The sequence below is a fragment of the Pygoscelis adeliae genome, unplaced genomic scaffold (genome assembly GCF_000699105.1).
Source record: "Pygoscelis adeliae isolate BGI_AS28 unplaced genomic scaffold, ASM69910v1 Scaffold1, whole genome shotgun sequence".
Classification (NCBI taxonomy): Eukaryota; Metazoa; Chordata; class Aves; order Sphenisciformes; family Spheniscidae; genus Pygoscelis; species Pygoscelis adeliae.
Window position 1 is genome coordinate 2,224,245 of NW_008824051.1, and position 20,938 is coordinate 2,245,182.

General features: G+C 39.9%; 2 protein-coding genes across 2 annotated transcripts in view; one reads left to right on the top strand and one right to left on the bottom strand.

Annotated features, from left to right (window-relative positions):
• Positions 1–1,834, bottom strand: part of TRMT61B (tRNA methyltransferase 61 homolog B (S. cerevisiae)) — a 10,278-nt gene extending 8,444 nt beyond the window's left edge. Inside the window, exon 1 of the mRNA XM_009333683.1 lies at positions 1,789–1,834. Within this exon, the coding sequence (XP_009331958.1) occupies positions 1,789–1,834 (46 nt within the window). The remainder of the gene's footprint in view (positions 1–1,788) is intronic.
• A 2,211-nt stretch (positions 1,835–4,045) lies between these two features.
• Positions 4,046–20,938, top strand: part of WDR43 (WD repeat domain 43) — an 18,154-nt gene continuing 1,261 nt past the window's right edge. Inside the window, exons 1-17 of the mRNA XM_009333684.1 lie at positions 4,046–4,105; positions 4,289–4,423; positions 6,050–6,171; positions 7,949–8,069; positions 9,256–9,395; positions 9,903–10,005; positions 11,097–11,161; positions 11,532–11,703; positions 12,196–12,282; positions 14,125–14,256; positions 14,715–14,852; positions 15,696–15,782; positions 17,720–17,751; positions 18,568–18,631; positions 19,539–19,652; positions 20,104–20,173; positions 20,827–20,882. Coding sequence (XP_009331959.1) covers positions 4,046–4,105; positions 4,289–4,423; positions 6,050–6,171; positions 7,949–8,069; positions 9,256–9,395; positions 9,903–10,005; positions 11,097–11,161; positions 11,532–11,703; positions 12,196–12,282; positions 14,125–14,256; positions 14,715–14,852; positions 15,696–15,782; positions 17,720–17,751; positions 18,568–18,631; positions 19,539–19,652; positions 20,104–20,173; positions 20,827–20,882 — 1,698 coding nt within the window. The remainder of the gene's footprint in view (positions 4,106–4,288; positions 4,424–6,049; positions 6,172–7,948; positions 8,070–9,255; positions 9,396–9,902; positions 10,006–11,096; positions 11,162–11,531; positions 11,704–12,195; positions 12,283–14,124; positions 14,257–14,714; positions 14,853–15,695; positions 15,783–17,719; positions 17,752–18,567; positions 18,632–19,538; positions 19,653–20,103; positions 20,174–20,826; positions 20,883–20,938) is intronic.

Here is a 20,938-nt window from a genome sequence, read left to right on the forward strand (position 1 = left end):
TAGCGCTGGAGACTTTTTTATTTTTGTTTTAAACAAAAAAGGGGCTATCACCAGAAGCACTGACTGTGTAAAATCAATTGTCTTTCGTATAACCTGCATGGAAGAAGCCTTCCTTGAAGGAGCAAGGTATGTTACTTCATGGCCCATCTCACCTTAATCGAAAAGGTGATGCTACAGAGCAGGTTGGCTGCTCTGCGTCCACTTAGCTTATGTGCAGTTCACATTCCAGTAAAGGCAGTATCTCGCCACACTTCCTTACCCTCGGAAGTATTTCCATGCAAGCTGCTATGCTGTCCGTGATGCGCCTTCCCAAGCTCAGGAATCCTGTGAGAAGGTATTCAGTAACTTTATTCAGAGTACACATCAGAGGGCTTTGATGTTCTCAACCTTGAATTTGTTTTATTTAACTTCATCTCAGGTGAGCACTCGACCTGAAAATAACTGGAGTATATACAGTAAGGTATATATTTTCATCCTTTTTATGTTGAAGCGATCCTGTTTTCTTTAGCTAGAACATACCATTTCCTGAGGGGAAAAAAGTATGCCTTGGATAAAGTATGTGAAATCCATCCCCTTTATCATAAGAATTAGGGAGGGCTTTTTAAAGTGCGTTCTGATGTAACAACAATTTAGTTTTATTTGAAATACCGTAAGAGGTATTTCAAAATGCTTAACACACACATTACCAGTCCAAAGGAAGATGGTATTGTCTCATTTTTCTCAGTTGAGCGGCTTAGTCCCTGAACTTTGAAAACTCCCAGAACGTTTAAAGAATGTGGCAGAAAGGGTTAGTTTTAGATCGGCCTTAACCTGTTCATTTGTCATGTAACTTTGAAGAAAAAAGGATACGTGCATTAATTGCAGGGCTGTGTAGGTTCTTCTTCACTCTTAAATAAGCTGAAACTGGCATGTGAAAATGGGGTTAATCTATCTTGTGTGAAATAAAACTTAAGCTAACGTAGTGCACTGCTGTGGTGCCATAAGTCAAGCACAGGAGGTTTCTGAGTGGTTTTTAAAAACTAACCCTTTTCTAGAGACCCACCCCTAAAACCCACAGATGCTCCAATTTAACCTGGTTTAGGGTTGTATGGAAAATGCACTTAATCAGTCAGCGTTTGGCTACCTCTCCGTGCTTTCTAATTATTCCAGTAGTTTGAATGCTGTCCACTGCTTCAAAGTTGGTACATTTTCAAGTGGAGCTGGAAAACATGCCATTTCTTGGAATAATTATGCTATAAACTTGTGCAATTTATTCATTTGTCCTTAGACTGAAGAACTAAAGCTGTGATGGTTCTGCCAAATATATTTTACTGAATGTGTTTTTTCTGACATTATTGCGTCTTTTCTGACATTATTGCGTCTTTTTTTCTTTTTTTTATTCCTGGAGAGTTGACATCTCTCTAGGTAGTACTAGTATCTGGTGTTCAGGAGTAAAACTGTGCCAGTAGATATCTATAAATGGTGTTTGGCCAAGTTACACCTAAACTAAGTATGTTTTGGACTGCTGCCATGTTAATGAAGGCTATGTGTTACAGGGGAATATTAGAACTTAAGTTTTGAGCTGCAGGCCCTGGAATTGCTGATGCAGTGGTGGCTTATTGAGATGTTCCCCGCACACGTGCTTTCGTAGTGTCAGTGCTTCCTGCGTGCGGTGTTCACCATCTCCTGCTCCGTGAAGTGGTGCCTTGTGCAAGAGTATGTGGACCACCGACTTTCAAAATACCTACTTCCACTTTCTTCCTAATAAGCTGCAAGTGCTCTGTCATCTTCAAGACTCTTCAGGGTTACCCCCATTTCGGTGCTTTAAGTGCTTTACTTCACCTGTGAGCGGCATAGATCGGATTTCTGGTGTTTTTTTTTTTTTTTTAAAAAGTCTCAGTGACCTACTCAAGTAAGAACATTTTGGAAAAATATGTGCACAGTCCCTTTACAAATAACTTCTTTTAACCATCTCTACTAATTAAAACTGTGCTTTTTCAGGCAAAGTTGAAGGATTTCTAAATAAGCTTGAGTTTCCATAAATCTGAAAAAAAAATCAAAGGGAAACTGATACTTGGTATAATTCAGCTCCCCTGTCCTGTCCTATCCTATCCATGAAAACAGGGTGCTCTTATATTTAAGACCCTGATCCACAAGTGAATCCCACATGGATCTCTACTGCAGTTGACAGTCTGTCTGTGTACTAATTGAATGCAGGGTAGAGAAGTTTGATTTTTTTTTTTTTAAATTTATTAACTTTTTTTTTTTCAGTTCTCGGAGTGTTTTTTCAAATCAACTCCAACATTAATAGGTGTATGAATTTTCCACTGGCATTTCTTTCACAGAAAAATTTCTGACAAAATGCCCTACTAACAATGCCGATAAAGGTTGGTCAGTAAAGCAATACATGTGAAGAAATAACTGGAAAAACCTTCACTGCGTCTAGCTTTCTTCTCGACACTGGAAATAACTTGTGGACTTCAGCGGGAATTTTGTTGTACCTTTGAGTTGTTCCAAGGGAAATTGTCCATAACAAACTGAAGTGGAGGGTGAACAAATTTTAGTTAAAAAATCTATGCAAGGGAAGGGAATAAAATCTGTTCTTACTTGTGGTTTTGCTTTGCAGTGGAGGTGTGTGGGGTGATTAGTAAAACTACATAAAGAGATTGAAAAGTACCAGAAAACACATAAAATGTACTTGCATCTCCACTGGCTATGTGGCCCTTGTCTTTGCGTGTCAGACAGCAGTTTCAAGACAGCTTAGTTGGCATTGCTGCCAAAAATTTAACTGGTTGAGTCTTTTCTCATAAATTGTCTTAAAACCTGGTTGATTTACTATTTGGTTGTGCTTTGCAACTGTGATGGTTTCTCAGCACCTGTGTTTTTGTAATATTTTATAAATGCTTTTCTTTCCCAGGAAAGATGAAGCCTAAACAAATGCTTGCAAAAAAACCAATGTATCCTCTTTTCTCAAGAGACTGCTTTTGATGTAAAAGTATTTTAGTAGCATTATGGTATTTATTGGCCTAAACCAAAACGCTTCTCCTTGCAGAAAGTGTTGTCTGTGTTAAATACAGAGGAAAAGAAAGTCCCACTTCAAAGAACCAAAGTATTTATCCTGCACTGTTAAACTTTTAAATCTTAGTTCTGGTGAAAACTCCCAAATCCTGATTGTCGTGATATCTCTGGGCCTGAGTAAAAATTACTTAACGTTCGCTGTGTGATGTCTTGTATGACAGATTAGCTACACCGCGTGGAGCTTGCACAGAGCTGATTGCTCACATTTTATCAGTCTCCTTTGGCTTCTTCTGGCTGCTCAGCAGTGCAAATATATCTGTTGTGTAGGGGAAGCATTAGCTTGTGTATAATTTTTTTTTTTTTAATTGGAGAGAATGCTTTGCTGTTACGTAACAAATGTAAGGAGACTTACCAAAGTCCAATTTAAAAACTGATCAGTAGCATTAGGGATGATTTTTTTTCTTCTGAAGTCCTTGAACAGTTTTTTCTTTTCTTTTTTCTTTTGTGTGTGTGATTAGCTATGTGGGATTAACCCGGTGAGAATAAATGTAGTGGCTTCTTCTGCCTTCTTTATTTTAGTTTCACATGCTCAAGAGCCAGTTTTATTCCTTCTCCCCTTCCCAGTGATGTGCTGCATTCACCCGTGTTTGGTTAAGAGAGATGAAGTGAAATTCCTCCTTGAAGTGGTTGGTAGCACTTGCAAAGGAAGAGGGTGAAGACTTAAGAATTGCCTGATCATAGGAGGACCCCTGGTACCGACACCAGGACTTGGGCAGAGCACTTCGCTTCGAGTCCCGGTTGCTTCCCTCTGCCAAGTGGGGTAGCACTTTCTTTTTAAGAGGCATTATGAATACTTAATATTTGCAAGACTCTTCTGAATAGCTTTTGAGAAAAAATGAAACTGATCATTCTTGATCAAGCATTTCCATTTTGTGGATGAAGTGTTCTGATCGTGTTAATCTTTACCTCTGCCTCTGGGACACGAACTTTGTGAAAAACTTAAATGTGGGTTTTTTTCCCTCATGGATGTGGTCACTAGGCTAGCAAAATGGCCTCCACCAAATGTTTCCAAGTGACTCATAGCAACTTTGTTACCTTGTACATGGAGGTACAAGATGAGTCTCTAGGTTGCCGTGCACTTCAGTGTCTTCATTTTGTGTCTTAGCAGAGTTTGTGCTGGCTGACTGGGTCTCAAACTTACAGAAGTTTTTTTTTTTCCCCCTCTGCTTTAACACTGAGAGTAGCTGGTCAGACTAATTAATTTCATGTTTTCTCTTTTTTGATTTTCCAGGATGGCCCCCAGAGGAAAAAACGGAAGTCTGAAGTTGCAGAAGTGGACAAGCAGTTAGATATCCTGGCTATTGGTACAGCAGTTGGTAGCATTTTGTTGTACAGCACAGTAAAAGGAGAATTACAGAGCAAGCTAGTAAGTAATACACTCTTTATCACACGCTACCAAATACTGGTGGTTTCGGTCAGTTTATGCTGTTCTTTCTGCTGCTCAAAAATGGAATAAACTAACCTAATTATGCAGATCTTTTTCTTAATAGCTGCGTATATGAATAGAGGTGCTGTAATTCAGGTACTTGGGAATCTTTAAGTGGTGCTTTTTCTATTGTTGGGAGTATGTACACGTTGAGAAATTTTGGTTTCAGAGTTAATGCAATATCTTAACATTGTGCATGGATTTGTTATTTTGCATTAAAAATAACAGTAATGATGAAATGCCTAACTGGAGAGTTAAGTCCTCTGGGGGAGTGTTGTACCCTCAGCTCCTGCACAGGGAGAGGAGGGCAGGATTGAAGTACTCCTTGACCCTTGGGAAGGTGTCGTGTTGATGGACTCTTCCATACAGATGTAAATTTACCTCCCTTGTGGAAGCTTTTGAGCCCTCTCAACACGTGATTTTTCTCAGATGAGATACGCTGATTTTCAAAGTTTGCCCTTCTCATCGATAACTTCCCTGTTACTCCTAAATACCTTGGTTTTAGTCTTGGGTTACATAACAAGCAAAATAAACCCGTATGAATGACTCTATGCAATACTTTGAGATACTTGGGCATACTTTCGCTTCTAAACTCTTAGTTGTCCGTAGGTGATCAGTGAACACGAATTAAGAGAAAGCAATGACTTCTTAAAATCATGATACATGCAAGTGACACTAGCTAACAAGTTTCAACTCTGTTTTATGGAAAAGCTGTATTTATGCGTGAAAACAATGTACAAAATAAAAGAGCTTCAGGTTAAAATTTACAGTTTCAGTCAGTTTGAAAACACTGGCTGCTCTTCTATAGGAGCAGGATAGCAGATGTTATTTGGTGAGTACTTTTTTTACAGATAGGTTGAATTAAAAGATTATTCCTGCTAGAATAAGAGCCGACACTTTTAGCTGTCCTTACTGAACAGAATGTCTTGCTGTGATGTGTTTTGTCTTGCTCAAAGCTGATTTGCAGTGACGCTTTTGGGAGCAGTCTGAGCTGGCTGGTGCCGATTCAAATAGTGAATTTTATAAACTTTAGGAAATATTTTCATAAATGATTGAAGTGTGTATTTGAGCTGGAGATATTTTGGTTGTTAAGAGAGGTGAATGATAACCCTTTGTAGGGTCTTCTGATCTGATGATAGCTTACTCTTGAATGCTGAGTACAAAGGGAAAGATACTCATCTCTGAATGTACTTAAGCAAGGAGACACTTAGATGACTATCAGCAAGACATCTGCGCTAGCCTTTCCTTTGAGCAAATTTCATACTGTTAGCCTTGTTTGGCTGTGTGTATAAAAATAGTGGGCAGGACAATTTTTTTGTTAACTCTGAAGTGCTAGAGCAAGAATTAATTCAAATACTTACATGTACATATCAAAATATAACATATCTTCAACTTATATAACTGTATACCTATATTGGTCTTTAAAACCACACCCTCTTTTCAACTTGCCAATGATTTGAATTTAGTGCTGGAAAGAGCAGCTTGTTACATTGTTGGTGTGGGGAAGACTCAGTAGTCAAGACTTCTTCATTTATTAATGAGTTGACCCTCTTTTACCTTTTGTAGGACGGTGGTCATGACAATAGAGTAAACTGTGTGAGATGGCATCAGGACAACTGCTGCTTGTATAGCTGTTCAGAGGACAAACACATCGTGGAATGGAACGCACAGACCTGCAAAGTAAAGTGGTAAGTGATGCCGGTTTTTGGTCAAATTTGTTCGCACTTGCTTTTGTGTGTTTCCTCCTTCACAGGTTTTAGTGAGGGCCTGTTCGAAATGCTGCACTCTGCTCTTCAGGCTTCATTCCCACTGTACAAAATTGGCTGTTGGCTATTTTTCTGAGATTGGAAGTGGTTTTATTAAGGGATAAAAGAGTGATTCTCATAGTTGGATTTCTTCCTCTGTGTGTTGGAAAGACTAAATGAAATGAGTAACTGCGCTGAGAGGGATTTGGGTCCCTCCATGCTAACTTTTAGTGGGGCATGGGCTTCCAGTCACTTTTGTGATGCTGAAAAATCTAAATTCTAGAAAATATCCTTGGAAATATGGGGGAGCAGATACTGGAACACCTCATCCCAGTTAAACTTGTTACATGCACGGGGCTTTGCTCAAAGGGCCTTGCTGTGATGATACCCACTTGGTTTCGCTCACTACTGATGTGCGGTGGGGACAGTTCCACTTGGCTGTCTGAGCAGGCTGCTACTGTTTAAAGTACTGTTGAGCAAAATAGAGCTTAGTGCAGAGTAACAAGATATCTGGTGTAGGCATTTAGTTTCTTTTGTAATAAAGTCAAACTGTTTTTAAACTTCAAAGAAGAAACCAAGATTTCTATTAACGATCCTGGTTATCTTACTTCAAGAAAAGCCTAGTGAGTGATGGCACCTTGACCCTTCTCTTACGCTGCTGTTTCTTTTTTGTAATATTTCCCACCGTTGTGTTATTCTTACTGCAGCCCTACCGGTTTTGTTAAAGATGGTGTGGGCACTGCAGACAGCCCATCGTCAGTAGCCTCTTTGATTTCCCTAGAAAGGAGACGCATCCTTTGGTTGTATTAAATTGAGACCCTGACGTAAAGTAGCAGAAGATGGCTGTAAAATCTCCCTCTAGCCTTCTCTTCTTAGGATTGAACACACCCAGTTCCCTCACCTTTTCCTCTTACGTTACATGCTCTAGTCTCTTAGCCACCTTCATGGCCCTCCACTGGATTTACTCCACTACGTCAGTGACGTTCTTGTACTGTCCCAAACTGGACATAGTGCTCAGATGCAGTTTCAAAAGTATTGCACAGAGGAAAGGAATCACTTTCCTTGACCTGCTGGCCACACTCTAGCTAATGCAAATCAGTGTGCAGTCGACCTCATTGCCACAAGGACTCACTGCTAACTCGTGTTCAACTTGGCTACGAGGACTGCAAGCTCCTTTTCTGCAAAGCTGCTTGCTTATTTATTTATTTATTTTTAAATAGTGCTTTGAACCATAGACCTTTAAGGCAAGGTTTGTTGTTGTCAGCATCATTGAGAGACTTTGGAGGAGGGCCAGGAACTGAATGGGTCTTTGAAAGTCTGAATTTTAGTGTTGAGAAGGCCTTTCTGAATGGGTTGATGTAAGTTTTTTGGATTATGGTGCAAAGAGAAGTCTTGGTATGGCTCCTCTTCACCCTATTTTGAGTAGTAGAGAACTTTGAGAGAGGAATTTAGAACAGAATAGGCAAATATTAAAAAAAAGTCAACAGTTGTTCAGTATTAAATAGCTTTACATCTTTGAGTTGCTGTAATTTTGTGTAAACTAATTTGAAGAATAGCTTTGACCTCATCTTCGACTACTTAAATTATTTCTTTTTAGTAATTTTTGCCTTAAGTTTTCCAGCATGGTTGATGTGGATTTTGAGATTATGCTAATTAATACTGTTTTTTCTATTTCTTCATCTTTCTTCCTTTGTACAAAAACCCTCCATCCAAATTCTAGCAAGTGGAAAGGCGACAATAGCAGTGTCACCTCTCTATGCATCAGTCCAGATGGGAAAATGCTGCTGTCAGCCGGTAGAACTATAAAGCTGTGGGACCTGGAGACCAAAGAAGTCTACAGAGTAAGTAACTTTGTTAAGCCAGATGCAAAAAAAAAATCCTTCTTGATTGGTGACATTATGTATCTAGTGTTTCCTGATAGGACACCTGAAAATTTCATTGGGTGTGAGGAGATAACTCGCAGTTTTGGGATTGCTGGAAGCTGTTGCTGTGATGATACCCTCAACTGTGGTTTCAACTTGCTGAGAGTTGAATGAGGACATTAAATTCCTTGGCTGTGTCTGAGCATGCTACCAGCCCCCTTTCTCAAGCCTGTAGTAGAAAGATGGATGCTGTTCTTTTTCACTGGGTCCCTTTCTGAAACCCTTCTAGCAGGAGAACTCAGTTCACCACAGTATTAGTTACTGCTGGCATGGGTTTGTGCATGAGCTCCCTGACTTTTCTATGAGTGTCTTCTTTAAAGCCTTCAGGTTTAACTGGTGGCATTACCAGTTTTGCTGTTGAAACAGTTGGAAGGCATAGGAGCAAAACCCTCGTTGTTCCCGGAGTAGGGCTCAGACATGAGCAAATTACTACTTTTTAGCTCTTCCATAAATGCAGTCATGTGCTCTTGCCCGCTAGCAGATAGAACGCAGCTAGTCTCTGAATCTCTTGGTACTTGCTGTCAGGTAAGTGTGTACTCGTGTGCTGTTCTGTGGACTTGCTGGCACATGGCAACTACCGTGTATGTCTGCATCCTATGATGACCAAAACCACTATTTTATAAAAGTAGACAGAAGAACTGATTTGGGGTTTTTTTGTGGGGGTGGTGGGGTTGAACAGCCTCAGTGTGTCAGCAGACCTGTGTGTTCATCTTACAGTTGAGAATGAAACTATGAATGTAGTTTCATTGTAAAAGTTGGAAGTGTAAAATTGGGGGGGGGGGGGGGAGTGCTATCTGACGGTAGCAGCAGTACAGGTGGATGTGATTTCTTTTGCATGGACTTAGTCCCAGTGAATTTGCTTTTGATTACCCATTTAACTTTTAAAATTCTGATAAATATCTGGAGGGTCAGAAAAAGTTTCCTTGAAATACAGCCATGCAAGGAAGCTGATCACTAGTAAAAAAAATTACTGAAACGTCCTTGATGACTTAGTAACACTTGAATCTTTCCTAATGTTCTTTGTTAACTGATGTTTTAAGTTTTGCCATATGTCTTCTTATGGCAATCATTGAAATTGTTGGGGTTTTTTTTTTTTGTCTTCTAGCATTTCACAGGCCATGCTACATCAGTGTCATCATTAATGTTTACCACAGTAAAACCTATGAATGAAAACAAGCCCTTTGATGGAATTACAGGGCTTTATTTCTTGTCTGGAGCTTTACATGACCGATTACTGAGTGTATGGTATGTAAGCTTTTCATAATTTGTAACTTTGATTATGATCAGTATTGAGGATAGACTCAAGTATGTTCTGAACTCTGTGATTAAACAGAAGATTAAGCAGAAGGGGCACTCTGGAGAAATGCAGTGATGATCTCTTAAATAGTGGTTTCAACTCACTGATTGTTGATTGAAGACGTGAATTTCCTTGGCTGTGTCTGAGCATGCTTCCAGTTGCCGTTTGAATCGCTAATGTATGCTGAGAACAACTGTGTAATAGGCTTCGTTGTTCTTTGTACTTACTGTAGGGTTTACGCTAAGTTTTCTTGCTAAATTGGGAGTTGGGAGTTACTTTGCACTTGGAATTTAGAACATTTTCCAAGCTGAAATCTGAAATTAGAGCATGAGTATTTTGGGGTGGGGTAGATACTACCACAGTCGCTGATGATTTATAGGCTTTATAATGCTTTTCAGGTGCAGAGGGTGCTGTTTGTGCTATGATAAATAGCGTATACGGTTTGTGTCTTCCAGGCAGATCAGATCAGATAGGAAAGAAAAGAATGCCGTGATGTCTTTCACAGTAACAGATGAACCAACTTTTATTGACCTGACTGTATCAGAAGTCAAAGAAGAGGTAGGACCAATAGTTTGTAACCAAATATGTTAAACAATTTTCAGTTGTCACATCAGTTTCCTTTTAAGGGTGTAAAGAAAGAAGCTTGGTTTGTATTTGGCTTCTGTTACGCAGAGATGAGATCTGAATGCCAATTCACGGGTGTAAGGATGTTTATTACAGGTGCATTTATAAAGCTGATAGTTTGAAATACTCATTTTCAAAGCTGCTAAGTGCAAATTCAGTGTTTTCTTCAGAAATTTTGCTTGTGATGGCGGAAATATCAGTTGTTTCCTATTTAGAACAAATTAGTAATCAAAATGGTTAGAACTTGGCAGCAAAAAACACAAAAAAAATTCTTTCTACAAATGCAGTTTGAGTATGGTCCTGTTTTTTCTGATCTCAAGTGGCTTTGGCAGTGTAACTGCATTTTGAATTAACTAGCCTTTAATGAGTTAAAGTAGCAGTGTGCATTCCCCAAGTCTCTCAATTTCAGCAAGTACAAGTCTTTCAAAGTAGTTGTCTTATGAAAAATGTCTGCATGTGAAACAACATGTTCACAAACTGCTTCAGTAATTACTTAAAACATTTTTCTGCTGCTGCCTCTAGATTCCTTTCTAAAAACAGCATTTTGTGCTAAATTTTCTTATGTTTCCAGTTGTGCCCTCTTACTGCATGTATTGGAGATAAGAGATAGTGTAATGTACACCTGTCATTTAATTGCTCAGAGCACTCATCTCAGTTTCTTTCCTCTAAGTGTATTTACAGTGTCAGTGCTTTTGTAGACCTGTGCCTCTAGACATCTTGGGTATTGGAACATTGCTGCTTATGATCACATATGTCTGCTACTGTCTAAACTGTTCAAATTTGGATATATCAGTAGTGATACAGTAAAGTACAGTTATGAGTTATCTTTTTGTCTCCTAATAGTTGTACTAAATGTTCTTGAGATGTAAGTGTCTTTGATCTTCCTTATGGATTTAGTTATATCTTTAACATGTTTAGTTACTGAAAAAAATCAAATCATAACTGCAACTGTCTCTTGATGTCTTGTACTTATGGGAGGTTTGTCCTTTGAGATAATTAAAATCTCTTACTGTTCCTTCTTTCAGCCTGTGAAGTTAGCAGTTGTGTGCAGAGATGGGCAGTTGTATTTATTTGAACATATCTTAAATGGGTAAGTTAGTATCATCTTGAGGGTGTCTTTGGGAAAGGTCTGGGATTACTGTAAGGCAAAGTTCAGTCTTGTCATGCTGCTGCCTTTAAGCTTTTGTATCTGTTCACAGACCAGGTTCCAGCTGGTTCTTTCTCTTGGGTTACTGGACGCATTTTTGGAGAACTTACTTGTTGTGGGCTGTGCTGCGCTTCAGTATTAAGTGTTGCTTTAGCCAAGATTTTGTGTGTCTGTGCCTCATCTTAGCCATCTGTAAAAGGCGTAAACTGGCTGAGTTTGCTGAGGACTCGCTAATGAAAGGTGCTTAGATGTGTAAGGCATTGAAGTGTTTAAGCTAAACCTCTTGGAATTTTTTCATTCCTTTTTTTTTCAGTTACTGCAAAAAACCCTTAACATCAAACTGTACTATCCAGATAGCAACGCCTGGAAATGATGGGGACTCCACACCAAAACCAGTCCCTATTCTAGCAGCTGCGTTTTGCACAGACAAACAGTCTCTGCTGCTTGTGTATGGAAACACCTTACAGCCCATCATAGAGAAAGTGGTATGTAAAACCTACTGGAGAGGTTTTGGATTTTGTAATATGGACTGCATACTGCTCTCTGTTGGAGGGATTTTTTTTCTTTTTTACTTATTTGAAATTGTGTAACAAGACAAAGCTTATTCCTTCCTCCTTTTCTGGGAGCTATGACTGTTGCTCCTGAGCTGTTTTGAAAGGCGATTTGTATTCTTCTATTCTTTCAATTAAAATACAACTTGACATTATTGCTGGCTGTTTCTTGCCATGTCGGCTGTTACTGAGTTAGGCCACTGAAACTTTTTAATACTGTTTCAGTTTACCTGTGTGAGCTTCTTTGGAGAGCATAGAGATCTGGTAACAAAAGGCAGATGCGCAAAGCAGCTGCTGTTCTAGAGTGGAAAAAAAAAAGTTAATTCTACTTTATACCTCTGGAATTTGTTCTCATCTTTCCGTAGCGTAGTGAATCACAGGGGTGAATCTCAAATATATTAACTGGTTTTGTTCCTGTCCTTCTAGTCTTTGAACACCACTGAATCCCACGTATGTTTGATAAGGGACATCCAGAAAGTGTTGTCACTTAAAACAGATGTTGGCCTAACAAAGGTGAGCTTTGCGTGAAATGCGATTTTGTTGCTGGTTTTGTTTTACTTTGGAAATGGTAGAATTCACTACTCTTTTAAAATGAGGTTGGATTTCTGGATGGGCCTGCTCAGAGCTGCAGTGGTAGCTACAGATGTCCATAGCACTCAGGCGGGTGTGGGTAAAGTGTGCTTCATGGCTGCTGTGTGTCCTGGTATGCTCTCGCACACAGTTACCCTCCTGTAGCTCATAGCAAGTCCTGTTCTCAACAGGTCTGCTTGATAGACAGGACTGGCTGATGGTTTCTTTTTTGCTTGAGATCAGTCCTTCCCCTAGAGTCTGTCAGTTTGTACAGCCTCTTTGACCCTGCTGGTTTGGGGTGAAGTTGGGATGTTCTCTAAAACTCATTGTTTTAGAGTCTAAATAAAATGTAATGAAGCCTTAAAGGGCATGTCCTTTTGGCTTTCTCGAGATGGCCTTCACGTGTTCCTACTCACAGGGATATGGCACCTGGGAATGTGAGCTTGACACTTAGATGGCAACAGTGTCCACTGAGGCCACTTGCCACCGTTTTCTCTCATGCAGGATCTCCTGGGGGTTTAGAGACAGGCCGTGAAGTTCTTAATCAGTGTGCATATTCAAGGCCTTGAAGATTTGAAACGCTTGCAGTATCAGTGAAGTGAGCAGACGGCGCTGTTTTTCTAACCCTCAAGTTACCTACTGGATCTGGTGCTCCATCAGCCAGGCGGGGTTTTGTGCTGACTCCTCAGTCCTGGAGCTGGTGGGTAGCAGAGCTGAAATGCAGTGAGAGGTGTAGGAACTCCCTGGCATGCGGTGATGATACCCATCTTGGTTTCGCTTTTTGCTGAATTCCAGTGAAGACGCATTTCTCTTGGCTGTCTGAGCATGCCTTGTGGGGAGAAAAGGTCAGTGATTAGTGTGGTGAGCAAAGAGGGTAGTATTTTAACACCATTGCTTTCTGCAGTAAAATTCTTGAACCACAAAATTATTTTTTTTTTTTACTTTTACACTCAGCATGTGGAAGTTGCTTTGCTTACTGTACTAGATTATTTTTGTATCACTTCAGTGGGCACCCGGCAGGGCTCCCACAAGTACAGACGTTTGGGCAGGTACTTCAAAAAAAGGCCTGCACAGAAGCGCTGTGGTTAAAGAAGTGTTCTGGAAGTAGCAGGTAGCATTCTTGATATTCTGGAAGTGGCATACTCCCTTACATCCTCTGTGGGTCAGGGGAGCACTTGGTTATTAAATATATTGCCTTTAAAATTCGATTTCCTTTGTGTTCATTGAAGATGGATACCATAGCTTGTTTGGTATAACCTAAGGTTCCTCTGTCTGTCATCGTAATCATAGTCTAATTCAGACCACTCAGTTTTGCGTCTGAGCAATCCCTAGAAGAAAATCAGTGGGATTGAAGTGAATAGTAACTACCTTTTACTGTTACATTGTGCTGCTGTTTGTGATCAGTTTTTACCTTTCAGTGGAAGCTGAATTAATCTGCATGCAGTTTATGGGCCTGACTATTAGTACTTGTGGTATCTATTGCTAGCAAACATCCAAATGTTTGTTGTTTGATGAGTGTTACGGAACAAGCTTGTAAGAAAAATGATTCACAGGTGATTCCAAAGAGACCGTTGCTTTAGTTAATTATGAAAACTAACTGACTGTTGCTTGAGGTTATTAATTGCTCTTCAAAATATAGGATTTTCCTAATATATATGTCAAGAAAATGGGTTTGGCAGGCTGGTTTTACTGTGTGAGAGTCTTGGAATAAAATCAGTATTTTAAATTGGAAGAAAGCTCAAGATATTAGCAATTCATGCAAATGTGGTTATCTCTGTGTACTAGGTAAAGACGCCTGTTGTGAACTCGGACACCAAAGTTCTAGTGCCTGGCATTCCAGGACATAGTACAGCTGTCAAAACTCCATCCTCGGGAAAGGAGAAAAAGAAAAACAAGAGGAAACCAGGAGAGACAGAGGTAAAGCGCTTCCTCTTTTAAACACAGCAATAATGGAAAAACTAGAATCGTAAATCATCGCTATAATTTCTTTAGGTGAACTTGAACTTGCTTTGTTTCGCGTGGAAGCGAGGTTAATGCTATAATCTTTCTGTATGAAAGAGACTTCCCTCTGCTCAAAACCTTTCCCTCGTTCAAGCCCTGTGTGCCTTGCCCGTAGTTTTGCCATGTACCTGCAGAACTTTGTCACGTGCTTGTGTCTCTCTCTCTGCTAAGGTGTATTACTGCTTTTCAGTCAAAACTTCATCTTATCTTCTTTTCTCAGGCTATCCTCTGTCAGTACCTTTAAAAGAATATGCAAAATTTGTGTTATTTTCCAGCAGAATCAGAGGGAATGCTGTAGGTTAGGTGCTTTGCTTTCAGCTGATGTTTCTGAGAAACTGCACTGAAACAGCACTGCCCTTGTTTACCATCTGCAGGAAAGCATTGAAGAGCGCCTAGAGGCATTGGATATTGATGTGAGCAAAGTAAAAACTCCAGGTGGCCTTCCACAAACAGATAGCTTTGCGGTACTTCTGGTTCAGGGCTTGGAAAGCAACGATGCAGAAATCTTAAATGTAAGTGTTACAAGATCATTGTATGCTGTTTAATCTATTCACTGAGACTTGTGGGGAGCCTTCCTGAAAGCCGGGGAGGCTGAACAGTCAAGAACCCATTGTTTCTCCCACCTGCTTTTTGCTGATGTGCTGCTCAAGGCAGTGGTATTATAAATGATAGTAGCGGTATTGCTCTCTTGTTATCTACCTTGCTTTCTGAGTCAGTCCATGAACTTTGAGGCGCTTCTGTTTATGATAAATTTGTTATGTCACAGTTCAGATGTTTTACAAGCGATGTTACTAATGCAGCCATCTTCCCTTTAGCTTGAGCTGGAGCATAATCTGTGCTTAGTTGCCGGAGTGTACGGTTTCCAAGTAGATATTGTTTGAAAAATGCATTGGTGACAACAGTTTCACTTGAAAAGCTTACTGTTGCACTTGGACTACGAGGAAATAATAGTTCTGGGGCAGGGAAATGAAATCTTAAGAATTTGATGCTGAATGGAAATGACTTGTCACAAATACTGGTGAAAGGCATTTATTTACAGAAGTCAAGCACAGAAAATAGCACGGGAAATTTTAATGTGCCTGTGATGCTTTATTTCTAACATGGGGTGGGTGGGCTAGAGGCAATGCTAGATTGTTTTAGATGGGTTAATCAAGTGTCTTATTTTGTTAATTGTAGCTGACTTGAAAAATGGAACTCCTTTTCATAGTAAATCTTCTTTTACTCATTATCCTCATCTTAGCAAAGATAGTGGAGTAGAAAAAGAGATTTAAAGCCAGGAATTTTTGACTGTGCTCATTGCTGATACACATGTTAAAACTGAATGATTCTCTGATCATGTTTTTCCATTTTAACAGAGAGTGCTTAACACAAGAAAGGAAAATGTAATAAAGAACACAGTAGCCAGAATGCCTATACATGCTGTCATTCCACTGCTGCATGAGGTAGGAGAGACTGCGTTTCTCGTACTGTCATACAAGCCACATTTGGTTTGCGTTCTAGCTGGGGAAAACCCAGGATATGTCTCTTTATTTTCACCAGTGAAATCGGTTTGGTAGTTTTACAGGACAGAAATTGTTCTTAATTTCTCTCTGATACACTCTTATCTTCTCTGGCTGAAGCTTAACCAAAGGACAAAGTGCCACTGTCAAAGCTAGGAAGAGCATTAAATCATGTAATATTATCTTAAATGTTTATGTGGGGGAAAAAGAAAAGGAAGAGGTTAAGCTAAAGCTTGTTTAGTCCATGGCAAACAATTACCATTACATCTTTTAAACTATTAAAATGGATGCTAATTTGAAACACGAAAATAGCAGTGCTAGCCAGAGCAAGTTATATGAGCATAAATATGCTAGATACTCAATGAGAGAAAGAAAAATAGAATACGTACTTACAGCAGTGAGTTTAGATAGCACTTGGAAATTGAGGGGCAATTTCTTTTCTCTTTTGAAGATAGCTCAGAAGCCCAGTTGCTGTATTTAAGCTTTGCGACATTACTTAGTAATAATTTGAGACCCCACCTGGAGTATTTGAGACCCCACCTGGAGTACTGTGTCCAGCTCTGGAGCCCTCAGCATAAGAAAGACACGGTACAGAAGAGGGCCACAAAAATGATCAGGGGGATGGAACACCTCTCCTGTGAAGAAAGGCTGAGAGAGTTGGGGTTGTTAAGCCTAGAGAAGAGAAGGCTCCGGGGAGACCTTATTACAGCCTGTCAGTACTTAAAGGGGGCTTATAAAAAAGACGGGGGCAAACTTTTTAGCAGGGCCTGTTGTGACAGGACCAGGGGGAATGGCTTTAAACTAAAGGGGCGTAGATTTAGACTAGATACAAGGAAGACATTTTTTACGCTGAGGGTGGTGAAGCACTGGCCCAGGTTGCCCAGAGAGGTGGTGGATGCCCCATCCCTGGAAACGTTCAAGGTCAGGTTGGACGGGGCTCTGAGCAACCTGATCTATTTGAAGATGTCCCTGCCCACGGCAGGGGGGTTGGACTAGATGACCTTTCGAGGTCCCTTCCAACCCAAACTATTCTGTGATTCTATAATTTTAAAAGGGATTTGGCTTCTGAACTGCTTATTCAGTGATAGTAAATAAAATCTGTATTTGGACAGAAATATTAATGATTAGTCTTATCTAGACATCACTTTGTTTAAACTGGGCATCGATTAGTTGCTCTTGTTATGTGAATGACATTCTATAACATAAGTTAATGGCTAGACTTCTCTTGTATTTTAATGTGCTGGCCATAAGTAAGATTTAATTTTTGTGGTACTAATCTTAACTGGATTATGCGGATGGTCTGGTTTTGAATGTTTAGACTTCCTTTAAGCATGTGTCATGACACCTCCTTAGACTTATGTTAATGAGGTGCAGCGTTTCTTTTCTAGGGCCTCTGTCAGAGAATCTAAGTGCAAGTGTTTGACTATATAATCTCAGTGGATGGACAGATCTTCATGTAACCATCTTCTCCAGAGCTTGAGATTTGTTTGTGAAATAGCCTTTACCTGATACTACCTTGTTTCCCCAACTTGTCCACCTTGTAACAGCTGTTCTACTAAGCAGATACACAGAGACATATAAACAAAGGGATTTCCTTCTACTTATTCCTGCCAGCTCTAAGTTTCACTGGGTATATTGCCTGTTGAGTTCCAGTTTTATTGTAGTAATGAAACTCAGCTTCTGCAAGTTACCAGCCTGCATATAGGATGGTAGAGCTGGCAGTGTAATATTCTGGAGCCTGGGAATGGTTAATCCTAGCAAACTTCAAATGCCTGGAGATCTTTCTGCCCCAATATTGGGGCTGTCACATGGATCTAATGTTGGGTTTTTGAACTCATTACGTGTTTGTTACTTATCGCTTACTATTTTTGTCCTTCTAGCTTACGAAGAGATTGCAGGGCAACCCATACAGGTAAGAGACAACTCAACTGCGGTTTAATTCACCTGAAACTTTTCTAGTGTGTGCGTTATGGTCCCTCCCTCCACCTATGTGATTGATTTCCATAGTAACTGTAATTAAACTGCAGCATCTTGATGTAAAAATTCTCACCTGATTGTGGGTGCAAAGAGGAACTTTTATTAAGGCAGTGCTTTGTCAGGGTGGCTGAAGTGAAATTAAAAAGGGACAAGGATACCTGAAATAAGCATATAACCCTGAGAACATATCTGAAGTCCCAGAATATTGACACTGCGGACCTGATCAATATGTAAAATAAAATAACTGTCACATGTATAGCTTGTTTGGTTTAATTATCAAATATATTTAGACATCTCCTGGTATTGTGTTTAATAACAAACCCAGCTTCCCCCCCCCACCCCCATCTTGTTATACTGCTATAAGGATAGCTTTGCTGAGACTAGCTGTCCTTAGTTGTGGTTGTTGTTTTGTTATTTTTTTTTTTTTTTAAATAAAAATTCCCTCATTGTAGATGGAGGAAAAAAGATCAAAACACGCTACTTTTACTCATTGAAACCTCCCATAAAAGATGTCAGAAACACAGACCCCTGAACTTGTCTAGTTTAATCCCTGACTTAAATGTCTGTTCTTTTCCTAACAAATAACTTATATAGGTATTATCTGGATAGCCAAACTGTTGTATTTCCATCTGCATTTAACTTTTTATATAATGAAAGGGGAGCACTTTCTATAAACTGTTTAGCATCTAGAATATGAAATGGGTGTTTCTCAGCCAGTATCTCTTTGATATAATTTATTTTTTCTTTCCAGTGCCTCACTAATGGTTCGATGGCTGAAGTCTGTTTTTACTCTACATGCATCCTACCTTTCCACAGTAGGTATTTTGCATTAATGCTGGTGCACGTAACTAAAACTAGATTTAAATGCTTAAATATATGTATGTTCTTCCTTCAGGAATGTGTCTCCTGCTCTCCACATATGGCAGTGCCCAAATCAATGTACAGGGGGCTATATTTCTGCCACTTTTGCCGAATTGCTGCACATTGATTATAAAGTGTTTGTCTTAGTCATTCATGACATAATTATAGTCATCCCAAAGTCAAACCAAGATAAGTTATGTCATACCTGTGAGAGTTAGGGAACAAAATTACTGTCAAAGAGTAATCTAGCCTGTGTCGCTAAATCTTACAGGACTAAATTTGCCTTGCTGTTGTAATGCTCATCTTGAGACTATCTTGGCCATGGCTAGATTTATAGGGTAAAGGTGTACTAAAGTTGGCAGGGTAGTAAGTAATGTAGTAGCTTCTGGGTTGAAGTCCAGCCTTGCCTTACAAGTGATGGATAAAGCACTCTTGCTCAGTTAAGAAAAAGGCATTTTGGCACTGTTAGTCCTTTCTCCCATTCATTATAGGATTGCTGTGCATCAGAACTTGCACACGTTGCTGAGGTTGCATTCGTACACGGGTGTATATTCGGTTCCCATTTACACAGCTTTCAAAATAGTCCTTCGACACCTGCTTACTGCAGTGACTGTGGAAAGGAAAAGTAGTATAAGAATTGCCATGTTTTGAAAGTAGATGTGTTTCTAAACATGGCTAAATGTTAATTTACCAGGCTGCGGGTGGTTTCTGTGAACCCTCAGCTCTCCCTTCTGTCTAGAATAATGTGAGCAAGGATTGCTTGCCCCAAACATACAAAGGTAGTTTAAAAATTTAAAAATAAGACATTTGGGATGTGTTGCTTAGCAGCTTCATTTTTCTTCATCCTTCTCTTCTCCCAAGTTGCCAGACCTTATTCCTCAGCTGGGAATGCTATACCAGTTAATGGAGAGCAGAGTAAAAACTTTGCAAAAGCTTTCCCGTCTGCATGGAAGACTCTTCATTCTTGTCACCCAGGTGAGTTCCAACTAAATAACATGGGATGTGTAGAAGAAGTATTGTTGGCAGACTTAACCTCCTGTTGTGATTACATCCGATGGGACCTGTCATCGGGGAACTTAATACAGCTGCTGTACAGCTGTGCTGATAGCGCTCAAAGCAGTACACTTAATTGACTATCTAGTCAGTCTGTGCTCACTGGAAGTTTTCACATTGTTTCCTGCCAAATGTGTCTACTAACTCATAGAGTTGTAGAGGGGAATAAATAGGAGGTACTGGGCCACTTCAGAGCCAATGCCTCTGAAATTTTACTTTGTCCTTCGTACATGTTTGGCTGTTAAATTACTACTATAAATGAATTAATGTGTTAAACTTGATGTAGACTTCATTTACACTGTTGCGAGTTTTGTTGACTTCTAAGGTTGGAATATATGATTGCATCTAAGGCTAATCTGTAAATTCCACTCAGGTTGCAGCATCAGAAACAGCTCAGGATGTAACTGAGGTTAATCAGACTGCAAAGCTGGTATATGAGGATGGTAAGTGTGTATGCTGAATTCACGTGACAGCCGATACATGACACGTCATGTTCCCGTGCTTATCTATTAGCGTACAGTCTGCAAGTAGAGAGGTTTTTGTGGGAAGTCCATGGCAGGAAAGTCAGTGGTTAATGATGTGGGCATCTTCTAGTTGGTTGTTCCTGCCTGCCTGCCTGCCTGCCTTCCCTTCCCTCTGTTAAACCACAACACCCTCCTTTTATTTCCTTTCACTCCGTCCCATCCCTGCTTCACAATTTAAGGAATCAGTTAATTGGAAGTTCAGTATGCTGCTTAACTTAATTGGCAGCCTCAAATTTCTAGTGTGAGCTGCCCTTCTGATAAGGTAGATACAGTCAAGGCACTTTTACGTTTGAGTCAGTGGGACGTCAAGGTAGTGACGTAGACTGACAAGGTAGATCTGTGCATGTACACTTCCAGTTTGGCCTTTTTTATCTACTGCAACTTCATACTGTATAATTGTAATGGAAGTGACTTCCTAATTGATGTTGATCAACCTAATCTTCAGGTAGAATTAGTTTTGGAATTGAAATAGCACAGTTTGGAGACGTAGCAGCATGTGGGGTTGGGCTTTGTTTGCACAATGACATTTTAAAGTCTGTTCTCCAGACTGAGGGATGGTTTTCTCTTTGCAGAGTCCTCGGAAGAGGAAGGCTCAGATGATGAGATGATTGCAGATAAAGACTCTGATGTAAGTGGAGTTGGATCGGATCTTCTCCCATTTGCTTGTAACAGAAATTGTGTGAC